Consider the following 13,908-nt stretch of genomic DNA (forward strand, 5'->3'; position numbering starts at 1 on the left):
ATCCATAGATATGATGTCTTAATTTCCTGCAAAGAGAAAGTGCTTCCAGTTCTTTAGGGAAAATATTTTGCCTCTATGATAAAGATTGCTATGATTATTTGTGATTAATAATATCATTCACACTCAAGATTACAGGATAAGGGAAAACAATCTTGATTCGTTTAAGAAGCCAATAAGGATCAGATGTGATTTTGCCAAATTGTACTAATTTCCCCAAGTTCTTTCATAGAAACCACAGTATTGGGCTCCCACTGTAGCATGGTGAGGTAGGTAGAGCAAGAGTTTTCATTCCAAATTGTAGGTGATTCAATAGCAGTTCCACAGGCATGGAATGACTTTCACACGGTCTCATAGACAATAGGTCGCACAAGGACCTTTGCCAATTGCCTTTTTTAACTTTGTGCTGTTTTTCTATAAAGTCTTGTTATATCCTCAACTCAACTATGCATGTCTACATGCCACATAATTGTTTTTTATGTGGTTGAATTATTATCTTTCTAGATTTATCCTTCCCAAAATTAATCTATACATTTATAAAGTTACAGAATCAGCTTATGGGAAAAATAAGTACTGGGTGGAAAATATACAAACCAGCAAAGAAGTGCTTTAGTTAAATATTATGTTTATATTAAGTGCTACCACAGTTGCCTAAGATAGCTATATTACTGGGAGAGCAGCTACTGAAAGATTGCTTTATGGCTTTGTGCAGGGAAAGCACCATGAGTGCATTCATTCCTTATGCCTTGACCGAGTGGCGTGCAAGCATCAATGTCTTCATGTGAGTGATGTGGGAATGAAGGAAAGTCAAGGATAGCAGGCTTCAATCTGAAAACTATATTTAAAATTTTTATTTAATACTAAGAATTTTTGTGAATCCAAGAATTCAGTTTTATATATTGCTCTAAACAAAAATGGGCACTAATCAGACTGAGAAACTTAATGACAAAGAAGACTCATGGTAATATGTGCTGCTTCCTAGGAAATAAATTGCTCAGTGTGATATACGAAACTGTAGTGTATAATTCTGAATAGAAGTTTGAAGACTTGGTGTGGTCAGAAGCACCTGAGGAATTTGTCAAAATTTCAGTGTAGATTTCCATCTCTTCAATGTTTCTGATGAACTTGGGAGGATCCTGGATCCTGCATATTAGATCTCTAGGCTATTCTGTTACAGTTGGTTAGAACGTCAGAATTTTTGGGGGGCTGGCACCATGGCACAGTTGGTTGATCCTCCGCCTGTGGCATTGGTATCCCAAATGGGTGCTGGTTCTAGTCCCAGGTGCTCCTCTTCCAATCCAGCTCTCTGCTGTGGTCTGGCAGAGTGGTGGAAGATGGCCCAAATCCTTGGGCCCCTGCACCTGCAGGGGAGACCGGGAATAGGCTCCTGGCTCCTGGCTTTGGATTGGTGCAGCTCTGGCAGTTGCAGCCATGTTGGGAGTGAACCAACAGAAGGAAGACCTTTCTCTCTGTCCCACTCACTGTCTGTAACTCTACCTTTCAAATAAATAAATAAAAATCTTTTTTTTTAACTTTTACTTAATGGATATAAATTTCCAAAGTACAGCTTATGGATTACAATGGCTTCCCCCCATAACGTCCCTCCCACCCGCAACCCTCCCCTTTCCCATTCCCTCTCCCCTTCCATTCACATGAGGATTCATTTTCAATTCTCTTTATATACAGAAGATCAGTTTAGCATACATTAAGTAAAGATTTCAACAGTTTGCTCCCACACAGAAACATAAAGTGAAAAATAATAGATGATTTTTTAAATGATGATGAAATCAGATCAGACCTATTGTCATGTTTAATCCCAGCGAGAGTCAAGTTGGGAATTGATAATTTCTTCTTTTTTTTTTTTTTAACAGAAGATCAGTTTAGTATACATTAAGTAAAGATTTCAACAGTTTGCACCCCCATAGAAACACAAAGTGAAATATACTGTTTGAGTACTCGTTATAGCATTAAGCCTCAATGTAGAGCACATTAAGGACAGAGATCCTACATGAGGAGTAAGTGCACAGTGACTCCTGTTGTTGACTTTACAAATTGACACTCCTGTTTATGGCATCAGTAATCTCCCTATGCACCAGTCATGAGTTTCCAAGGCTATGGAGGTCCCTTGAGTTCTCCGACTCTTATCTTGTTTAGACAAGGTCATAGTCAAAGTGGAAGTTCTCTCCTCCCTTCAGAGAAAGGTACCTCCTTCTTTGAAGACCTGTTCTTTCCACTGGGATCTCACTCACAGAGATCTTTCATTTAGGTTTTTTTTTTTTTTTTTTTTTTGCCAGAGTGTCTTGGCTTTCCATGCCTGAAATACTCTCATGGGCTTTTCAGCCAGATCGGAATGCCTTTAGGGCTGATTCTGAGGCCAGAGTGCTGTTTAGGACATCCGCCATTCTATGAGTCTGCTGAGTATCTCGCTTCCCATGTTGGATCACTCTCCCCTCTATTTATTCTATCGGTTAGTATTAGCAGGTACTAGACTTGTTTATGTGCTCCCTTTGACTCTTAGTCCTTTCATTATGATCAATTGTGAACTTAAATTGATCACTTGGACTAGTGAGATGGCATTGGTACATGCCACCTTGATGGGATTGAATTGGAGTCCCCTGGTATGTTTCTAACTCTACCATTTGGGGCAAGTCAGCTTGAGCATGTCCCAAATTGTACATCTCTTCCCTCTCTTATCCCCACTCTTATGTTTAACAGGGATCACATTTCAGTTAAATTTCAACACTTAAGAATAACTGTGTATTAATTACAGAATTAAACCAGTCATATTAAGTAGAACAGACAAAAAAACTACTAAGAGGGATAATGTATTAAGTTGTTCATTAACAGTCAGGGCTATGCTGATCAAGTCACCGTTTCTCATAGTGTCCATTTCACTTCAACAGGTTTCCTTTTTGGTGTTCAGTCAGTTGTCACCGATCAGGGAGAACATACGGTATTTGTCCCTTTGGGACTGGTTTATTTCACTCAGCATGATGTGTTCCAGATTCCTCCATTTTGTTGCAAATGACTGGATTTCGATGTTTCTTACTGCGGTATAGTATTCTAAAGAGTACATACCCCATAATTTCTTTATCCAGTCTACCGTTGATGGGCATTATGTTGGTTCCAGGTCTTGGCTATTGTGAATTGTGCTGCAATAAACATTAGGGTTCAGACCGCTTTTTTGTTTGCCAATTTAAATTCCTTTGAGTAAATTCCAAGGAGTGGGATGGCTGGGTCGAATGGTAGGGTTATCTTCAGGTTTCTGAGGAATCTCCAGACTGACTTCCATAGTGGCTTGACCAGTTTGCATTCCCACCAACAGTGGGTTAGTGTCCCTTTTTCCCCACATCCTCGCCAGCATCTGTTGTTGGTAGATTTCTGTATGTGAGCCATTCTAACCGGGGTGAGGTGAAACCTCATTGTGGTTTTGATTTGCATTTCCCTGATTGCTAGTGACCTTGAACATTTTTTCATGTGCCTGTTGGCCCTTTGGATTTCCTCTTTTGAAAAATGTCTATTGAGGTCCTTGGCCCATCTCTTAAGTGGGTTGTTTGTTTTGTTTTTGTGGAGTTTCTTGATCTCTTTGTAGATTCTGGTTATTAACCCTTTATCTGTTGCATAGTTTGCGAATATTTTTTCCCATTCTGTCGGTTGTCTCTTCACTCTCCTGACTGTTTCTTTTGCAGTACAGATGTGCTCCTCTTCCAATCCAGCTCTCTGCTGTGGTCTGGCAGAGTGGTGGAAGATGGCCCAAATCCTTGGGCCCCTGCACCTGCAGGGGAGACCGGGAATAGGCTCCTGGCTTTGGATTGGTGCAGCTCTGGCAGTTGCAGCCATGTTGGGAGTGAACCAACAGAAGGAAGACCTTTCTCTCTGTCCCACTCACTGTCTGTAACTCTACCTTTCAAATAAATAAATAAAAATCTTTAAAAAAAAAGAACTTCAGAATTTTGAATTTACAGTACTCAAATAAATAAAGTACAACAGTGATTTCTAGAAACTGGGAGAGAAAGCCCATGTAAAACAGGTGTGGAGTTTCAGTTTAGGCAGGAGAAAAAGTTCTGGGACTGGTTAATGGTGATGACTGAATGGAGTTACTCTACTAACCTGTAAAGCTTGCAAGGTTTATGTTATGTATATGTCACTACAATTTCAAAAATAAGAATCTATAATGCAAGTGGTGGCCATTCTTTAAAGATGTTGCTATGACTTTCCATTCTTACTAAATGCTGGTAAAGAAAACAGTATCTCCAGTTTAAAATGTCACACAATTATGAGTTGTCTAATAATTCATCATTTATTTATGCCAGAGCAGGAGTAATAGACTAAGCTTAAAAATTTATAAAAATAGTTTTTGCTTTATTAAGATAAAACAGATATTTTGTATGCTCACAGTTTGATGAAGTCCATAATAGTGTTATAAACAGTTGCTCAATCTGAAATTTAATAATTGTTCTTCCAACTGCTTCTCCAAAACAGACATCAATTTTTTGCCACTTTTACAATAAAAAATGTGTCGTGATACTCATGCTCTTTCCAGGACAGGGTGTGGGCCAATGTGGGGAAGAGCCTGAACTGCGTAATAGCTATGGTGGATAAATTGATTGAAAGAGATGGTGGCAGTGAAGGCAGCGCTGGCAGCAAAGAGGGAGAAAAGGACGCGTCACTAGAAGACTCCATCACATCTCATCCAAGGGGTAAGAAATCATTTTTCTCAATCATCCACTGAGTAAATAAAACGAGAAAGCCATGATAAAATGAGGTAGAGTCAATAGTGCCTTTGATGAGAGTGCGGATAGCATGCTTTCCCACAGCCCTGGCCTGGGTGTTGGAAACCTGTTTATCAAATTGCATCTCAGGAGTGTTTTCAGAACTGCTTGCAATGCTCGTTCTTTTTTCTTTTGCTACATAAAATTCTCCTTGATAGAACAGTGTTTTCTTATATAGGGTCTGACATATTTATTATACTTTTACTCATTCTTCCAAAATTTTATTAGGAAGCAAAATAAGCATCTGATCTCTTAACTCTTAGAAACTTAAAAGGCTATCAGACCACAATTACCACATAATGGTTCCTGAATGGAATGCAATATGGTAGAAGAGTTCTCTTTTGTTTAGTGAATTATCCCAAAAGCATGTAAGACTGTTTGATTCCAAGGAATATGTTTTGTTATTCTGAAAATATATATATATTAAGACTTTATATTTTGTGGGATGATGTACAGACACACATACATGCATACACATGTGAGTGTATGAGTATGCCCATTGATAGATAAAAGATAATTTTCAAATGTATATCTAATTTGCTTCTTGGAAAATATGATAATAAATACAGTTGTACATGTAGATTTTATTATTGGTCCCTGATACATGAATATTTTGATTTGATTAATGTTGACACAAAAATCAAGACAAATATCTACGTTTCTTTATACTTCTAGGAACTTGAGACTTGTCCTAGACTACTTCTTCCTTGTTAAGAATTTTAAAATGTTTGGAGAGACTAACCAGTATTGCCCTACTTTCTTCTGAAATATGTCCCTCTTTTTTTTTTTTTTTGTAAGAAAATGAATCATGTGAAAGTAAGCATGTTTATGAAATTAAATTTATGTATTTCCAATTTGTTTGCCTGATTTTTCATCACTCACATTTTCATCAGTTTAATCATGTAAAACATCAATCTTTCTTCACTTGATTAACAGTAGAATCATTTGGTAATCACATTTGGAAACTATGACTTTCTGGTTTTCTTAGTGGATAATCCCTCTTGTTCTATTGTGTATTCTCACAAGAGAAAAGTTTATGCAAATAACACTTGGTCCTACTATATGAGGATTTTCTGTTTAATAATATCAATAGTATTAGTTAATGAATCCAGTATAGTTCTGTAGCTTTACATAAATCAAAATGGAAGCTTGTCATAACTATGTCATGAAAAAGCAGTACACTTCAGCGTTCTTTAATTGAACATGTATTGACTATCAGCTGTGAGCCAGACCCTGCTGTGTTCTAGAAAGTGAGGTAAGTATCATGCCTTTTAGCAACTGATTTCATCCACTGGTGGATATTCAAGACATATTATTAGCAGAAATAAGATAAGGGATACTCAATTTTGCTACATTTTTATATTAAAAGACAAGTTTATTTTGGTACAAACAATTGAAATGTGTGCATAGTCGTATCTCAGTATTGACAGCATTATGGTTTCAATCCCAGCTTTCCAGCTACAGAGTTATATTTTTTAAAATCAACGAAATATTGACTCAGATTTTTTTTTCTTTTTCCAACTTTAAAATCATTTATGAGATTACACTGAATCCCTTAAGTAAATAAAATTTTATTCATGCACATAACAGAAAATAAAGTTCAAATTTTTTTGTGTTCAAAGATTTCCCTTTACAAATTTAAAATCAACAAAACATAATAATAACAATAAGCCATTATGACCATATATCCTCATGTACACTAGGATGAAAGAAGGTATTCTTATTTGAAATATGGACTTGAAATCAAGGCATGTCTTTAATTTTATCGGGATCTCAGGATTCTTTTATACTATGAAGTAGTATACAAAGCCTTTTAAATTTCTGGCTAAAAAGCCAAAAAAAATTTTTTAAATATGAGGATATATGGAGAGCTATTGGAAAACATATTAGGGAGAAAACTGAGCATCAAACATGTCTCCCACCTGGTGACAACGCCTGTGGGTTAAGGATAAGAGAACTTGGACTTTCTTAGTTCTTCCCAGGACAGACAGGAGAGGACTGTAGATGGTTGGGGCTTCAGAAGAAGAATCCCGTCTTCACCCCTAGCTTGCTGACTGAGGGACCTCAACTGGTGGCTTAACATTCCATGACCTCTCATTTCCCTCACCTGTAGGACATCAGTAACAACACACTCTACCTCACGAGACAGCAGTGTTTAATAAAATACAGGTATTCAAACTTGGCCACATATTGGAATCTCCTGGAGATCTTTAAAACATACTTTAATAAGGTGACCCAAATATTGCACTTAGCATAATGCTTGCCCTACCGTAAGTCTGTAATTCATATTAGCGGTTATTATCATTGTACATAAGGTATTATGCTAAACAGTGATTGCCGTTTTGGTGAGTAGGCACCATGAAGTATTTGATTTGCCCTGGGAACCTCAGCATTTTTCTTAGTCTCCTCATATGACTGCGATGTGGAGCCAAGGTAGAGAATAGAATTGCAGTGCTGTTTATTGAAAGAATAATGAAGTGGACATCTTCTCCTTGATGTGCCCAGCATCTCATGAAGTAGGCAGACAAAACCTTACAAACCTTGGAAAATAACACTTAGAAACCAACATGGGGGAGTGCAGAAAGATTTTGATAATTTTTTGTAACACAGGTTGTTTAACTAGCAGAATCTATAAGCACACTTCTGGCTATAGTCTTCTCAGCCTTAAATGTTGCTTTGGTTTGAATGTCTTTCCCATGAAGTTGTTTGCTCCCCAGATTTTTATGTTGATGGAACTAAGATGGTAGGAATTTAATCCAATTATGATTTTTGGATGTATATCTATTGAAAGATGATCGGATGGGATGGGGTTATTAGCCCTCATGGTTAAATTTTGGTGGCTTTGTGAGACTGTATGGAGAAGGACACACACACTTGCTCCCTGTCTCCTACTATGGAATGTTCTGCAATGCCTCAGGACTTTGCCATCATGAACATCATTACAGCTGCCAAAACAATAGGGCCTGCCTGATCTTGGATTATGACTCTCCAAAACCATGAGCCCAATCAACTCATAAAAATTATTAATATAAAGAGAACAAATTTTGTGTATTTCATGTATTTCATAGGTACAGTTATAAAAAGATAACCATACTTCTCTCCTTCCTCCACTCCCTGCCTCAATCTGCCTCCTTCCTTCCTGCCTTCCATTTTTTCTTAATTTTTGCAAAAAGAACTAATTTGTCTACTCTAAAACTATAGGCTTAGTTTACCATGAACCATAGTGTTCAAAAAGTAAAAAGTAGGAAGACCATGGGACCACAGGAGTATAAACAAGAGCTATAAAATAACAATCACATCACAAACCATCTGTTTCATTCCTACATTTTTTTCTTGTATTCTGTATTAACAGCCACATCTCAAATAAAGCATGTAATATTTGTCTTTTTGGGACTGCTTATTTCACTAAGCATCATGGTTTCTAGTTGCATCCATTTTGTTGCAACAGACAAGATTTCATTATTTTTTATGGCTGAAAAATAGGTCAACCACATGAACCAGCTGTCCCTCTCCTGTGAGTTCGCCCAAACAAAATAAATCAATTCAACTTTTTCTCTTTATAAATTATTTGTCATAAGCATTCTTTTACATCAACAAAAAGCTAATAGGGATATTTTCACTAATTTCATGCCACTTTAAACAATATCATATTGTGATTTCTGTTTATTTGTGAAGTTTCACATTGGATGACTGCTATATTTCAAAATGTAACCTTTTTAAAAAACTTATTTATGTTTTTGAAAGTAAGAGTTACAGATGAGAAAATCAAGCAGAGAGATTTCTTTCATCTGCTGGTTCACTCCCCAGATTGCTGTAACAACCGGGACTGGGCAAGGCTGAAGCCAGGAGCCAGAAACTTTATCTGTGTCTCCCACATGGATGGCAGGGCACAAGCACTTGGGCCATTCTCTTCTGTATTTCCCAGATGTCAGCAGGGAGCTGCATTATTAGTGGAGCAATTGGGACAAGAAGCAGCACCATACGGGTGCTGGTGTTGCAGGCATCTTTACCTGCTGTGCCACAACACCGGCCCCCAAAATGTTACTTTTGAAAATAAAATAAATTTCTTCCATTGTCCCAGTCCAAAACTTTCATTTTTTTTTTCATTTTTTAAAGCTAATTAATGAATTCTGTGATTTGAGTCATCTATTCATGATAATATATGATATAAATATTGATGGATATTTGTTTATATCATTTGTTAGTGATTCTTTTTTATAATGTTGCATCACATCTGTTTTTTGTTCTTTTTATGTTCAGTTCTGAAAATACTGTTAATCATTTATTGGAATTTTTTTCTATTTCATATGTTTCAAATTTTTTAATTGAAATTTTTAAATATTTTAAGGTAAACAAATTTTATGTATTTCATATATATAGATTTTGGAGAATAGTAATACTTATCACCTTATCCTCCCTTCCTGCTCATGCCTCCCCTTTTCATCCTTTCTTATTTTTTTAATTTTAACAATTATATACTTTCACTTTATTTTATACTCATAAGATTAACCCAGTAATAAGTAAATAATTCAACAAATAGTAAGAAGAAAACACTGTTCTTTGACAGTAAAGATAAGGGCTGTAAACAGTTATCGAATCACATACATTTCATTTTTTTGTACTCATTATTTAGCACAGATCACAGATAATATGGTATTTGTCTTGGGGACTGGCTTGTTTCACTATGTATAATGGTTTCTAATTGCATCCATTTTGTTGCAAAAGACAGAATTTCATTTTTTACAGCTAATATTCCATACTACATACATACTGCAATTTATCAATTTGTAAGTTTATGCACGTCTGAGTTGATTCTATATCTTAGCTATTGTGAATTGAGTTGCATTAAACCTGGGGGTACAGATAATTCTTTCATATGCTGATTTCATTTTGTTTGAGTAAATTTCCTGGAGTTGGATTGCTGGGTGATTTGGTTTATCTATTTTCAGCTTTTTGAGGTGTCTCAATAATGTCTTCCACAATGGCTTTATTTACATTCCCACCAACAGTGGATTAAGGCACCTCTTTTTCCATACTTCCTCACAAGCATTTATTGTTTTTTGATTTCTGTATGAGAGCCATTCTAACTGGGGAGAAGTGAAGCCTCATTGTGGTTGTGATTTGCATTTCTTTAATGGCTACTGATCCTGAGCATTTTTTCATGAGTCTATTGGCCATTTGAATTTCCTCTTTTGAAAAATGCTTATTCAATACCTTTGCCTATTTCTTAACCAGATTGATTTGTTGTCATTGAGTTTCTTGAGCTCTTTTTAGATTCTGGATATTAATTCTTTATCAGTTGCATAGTTTTCAAATATTCTCTCCCATTCTGTTGTTTGCCTCTTCACTTTGCTGTTTCTTGTGCAGTGCAGAAACATCTCAATTTGATTTAAGCCCATTTGTTAACTTTGGCTTTGATTGCCTGTCCCTCCGGGGTCTTTCCAAGAAGTCAGTGCCAAAGCCAGTTCTTACAGGGTTGCCCCAAAGTTCTCTAATAATTTGATGCTATTAGGTCACAGATTTAGGCCTTTAAGTATCACCAGTGTTCTTCTCTACTAATTTCATGGTATAAGGTCACAGATTAGGATCCTTGATCCATTTTGAGTTTATATTTATGTAAGCTGTAAGGTAGGGGTCTTGTTTCGTATTTCCACATGTGTAGATCCAATTTTCCCAGTAATCATATATTGAAGAGACTGTCCTTTGTCCAGGGATGATCTCAGCTCTTTGTCAAATGATTGTGGAATGATTGTTGTGGAATGATTTTTGGAGTTTATATCCTGTTCCATTGGTCTTCTTGTCTATGTCTATTCCAGAACCAGACTGTTTCAATTTCAACTTCCTTGTACTATGTCTCAAAGTCTGGTATTATGATGCCTCTGGCTTTGTTTTTGTTGTTTAAAATTACTTTAGCTATTTGTGGTCTCTTGTTTTTACATATGAATGTTAGCATTGTTTTTATAGAGCTGAGAAGAATGTCATTGGTATTCTGAATGGGATAGCATTGAATCTGTAAATTGTTTTTGGTAGTATGTATGCTGTGGTAATTCTTCCAGTGCACAAACATGAAAGATTTTTCCTTTTTTGTGAGTCTTCTTCTATTTCTTTCTTTAATTTTTTGGTCATTTTCATCATAGAGATCTTTCACCTAAGTGCTAAATTTATTCTAAGTTATTTAAACCTTAGACATGAATACACTGAAAACCTAAACATATCAATAACCAAAACAGAGATTGAAATAGTAATAAACACATTTCCAACAAAGAAAATCAAGAACTGAATGGCTTCACTGCTGAATTCTATCAAACTTTTAAAAGAACTAATTCTAATTTTTCTCAAACTATTCAAAACAATTGAAAAGGAGGGAATCATCCTCACAAACTCATTCTATCAGGCCAGCATCACCTTAATTTCAAAATCAGAAACAGATACAACACAGAAAAGGAACTAAAGATCAATATCACTGATGAACAAAGATACAAAAATCTTAGTCAATCAAATCCAACGATTCAGAAAGATTATTCACCTGGACCAAGTGAGATTTATCCCATGTGTACAGAATAGTTCAACATACACAGGTCAATAAATGTGAAACATTAACAAATTGAAGATTTAAAACCATATGGCTATCTCAATAGATGCAGATAAATCATTTTATAAAATACAACATCCTTTCATGATGAAAACCTTAAGCAAACTGGGTATAGAAGGAATATTACTCAACACAATCAAGGCAATCTGTGACAAACCCTCAGCCAGTATTATATTGAAGGGGGAAAACTTGGAAGCATTTCCACTAAGATCTTGAACCAAATGAGGATTCCATTCTCACATTGCTATTCAATATTGTCCTGGAAGTTTTAGCCAGAGCGATTAGGCAAGAAAAACAAATCCAAGGAATACAAATTGGAAAGCAGAAAGTCAAACTATCCCTGTTTGCCCATGACATGGTTCAGTATATAGGGACTCTAAAGACTCCACTAAGAGATTATTGGAACTCATAATAAAGCTTAGTAAAGTGACAGGTGTGGTGGAATGAGGTGAAAAAGTCATATCAAGATGGCCACTGAGGTGAAAATTTTCATGTCAAGATGGCCGCTGAGGTGAAAAGGTCATGCCAAGATGGCCACTGACAACAGAAACTGCCTGGCAACAGGCCGTGATTGGATGGCTTCAGAAACCACATGACAATAGAGGAAACCACATGACAACAGAGCCTGGCTGACGGCAGACCGTGATTGGATGTTTTCAGAAACTGCCTGGCAACAAAAGCCTGCCTGGCAACAGGCTGTGATTGGTTGGGGAATAGACCACCCCTTGACCGGATTGGCTGGTCTTGACTATATAAGCTGTTGTACTAACTGAAATAAACGAGTCTGTGGGCTGCTTGCCTCAAGCCTGCTTTCACCTGACTCCCGGAGTCTGTGTGGTGACTCTGCGCCTCTTGCCACCACCATGCTCCTCCTCTCAGAAACGAATCCACTGCAATATTGTTGAGAAATCAACTGCAACAGACAGGATTTAAAATTAACACACAAAATGCAATATCTTTTGTATACACAGACAATACCATGGCGAGAAAGAACTTTTATGAACAATCTCATTCACAATCACTGCAAAATATTTAATATATCAGTTTTAATTTTTATGCATTTAATTTAAATAGGTATGTATTTTTAAATCCCACAGGAAAAAAAAAATCAGTCCTTTGTCAGTCATCTTTTCTTTCTTATCACTCTTCTTTATGTGTATGCTTTAGCTATAACTTGGGCTTGTTTTCTGTTAAATAGATAAGACAGTTAAAAAGATAGTATCCTGAGTTGTTACAGTGTTACCTGTTTCACACATTCCTCTATAACTTGTAGACACTTGTCTTTTCAAATTGAAGAATTTTCTTACAGTATGTTAAATAGTATTTTAAGTCTATAACTTTGGAGAATTTTTTCAATTGTTTGTTTTATAACAAGCATTTACAACACTATATCTTTTGTTTGATTCATGAATTAGTTTCAGAGTAAATAAAGATAGTCCTAGAAGAAGTGGAACTTAACACAAATAATGGTGTAACTGTTCCAAACATCCACAGCTTACTTAGGTATATATTCATTGTTTTCATAATGAAAGAATATTGTGTTTTCATTTATTTTTAATGTTATTTTTCACAGGAAACACTTTTTAAGGTATACAAAATTCATGCATTTCACAAATACAACTTTAGGAACATAGCAGTTCTTCCCACCATATCTGTCCTTCCATTCTACTTCCTCCTCTACAATTCCAATTCTTTTTTTTACTAAGTTCTATTTTCAATTACCTTTACACACATAAGATTATGCTAAGTAAAAAATTCATCAAATAGTATGAAAAAAAAAACTGTTCCTCAATAGTCAAGACAAGGGCTGCTCAACATCCTCACATCTTAAACTGTCAATTTCACTTCTGTAGATTAACTTTTAGGTGATATATTAATTACTACAGATCAGGAACAACATATGGTATTTGTCATTTTAGGACTGGCTTATTTCTCTAAGTACAATGTTTTCCAGTTGAATATATTTTGTTGCAAATGACAGGATCTCATTTTTTATTGCTTTATACTATTCCATGGCATAAATATCCCACAATTTTTATTCAATTTTCAGTTGACAGATGTGGATTGATTCCATATCTAAGCTATTATGAATTGAGCTGCAATAAACATGGGGTACAGATAAGTTTTTCATATGCTGATTTCATTTCCCTTGGGTAAATTCCCAGGAATGGGATGACTGTGTCATAGTGTAGGTCTATATTCAGATTTCTGAAGGTATCTCCATCCTGTCTTCCATAGTGGCTTTACCAGTTTACATGCCCACAAACAGTGGATTAGGGTACATTTTTCCCACATCCTCACCAGCATTTGTTGTTTTTGATTTATGTATGAAAGCCATTCCCATTCTAATGGGAATAAGGTGAAATTATTGTGGTTTTAATTTGCATTTCCCTGACAGCAAGTGATCCTGAGTATTTTTTCATGTATCTGTTGGCCATTTGGATTTCCTCTTTTGAAAATGGCTGTTAAAGTCCTTTGACAATTTCTTAACTGGGTTGTTTCTTTCATTGTTGTTGAATTTCTTGAGGGCTTTATTTGCTTTGGATA

The 13,908-nt window shown here is 35.9% G+C and overlaps 1 protein-coding gene across 40 annotated transcripts in view; it reads left to right on the forward strand.

The window, feature by feature from the left end:
* The window catches only part of INPP4B (inositol polyphosphate-4-phosphatase type II B), a 906,112-nt gene that overhangs the window by 775,337 nt on the left and 116,867 nt on the right, over positions 1-13,908 (forward strand). For all 40 annotated transcript variants that reach the window (XM_070047524.1, XM_070047495.1, XM_070047496.1 and 37 more), the window contains one exon: positions 4,541-4,697. In XM_070047524.1, the coding sequence (XP_069903625.1) occupies positions 4,541-4,697 (157 nt within the window). The remainder of the gene's footprint in view (positions 1-4,540; positions 4,698-13,908) is intronic.

Source organism: Oryctolagus cuniculus, chromosome 8 (assembly GCF_964237555.1).
Source record: "Oryctolagus cuniculus chromosome 8, mOryCun1.1, whole genome shotgun sequence".
In the NCBI taxonomy this organism is placed as follows: domain Eukaryota; kingdom Metazoa; phylum Chordata; class Mammalia; order Lagomorpha; family Leporidae; genus Oryctolagus; species Oryctolagus cuniculus.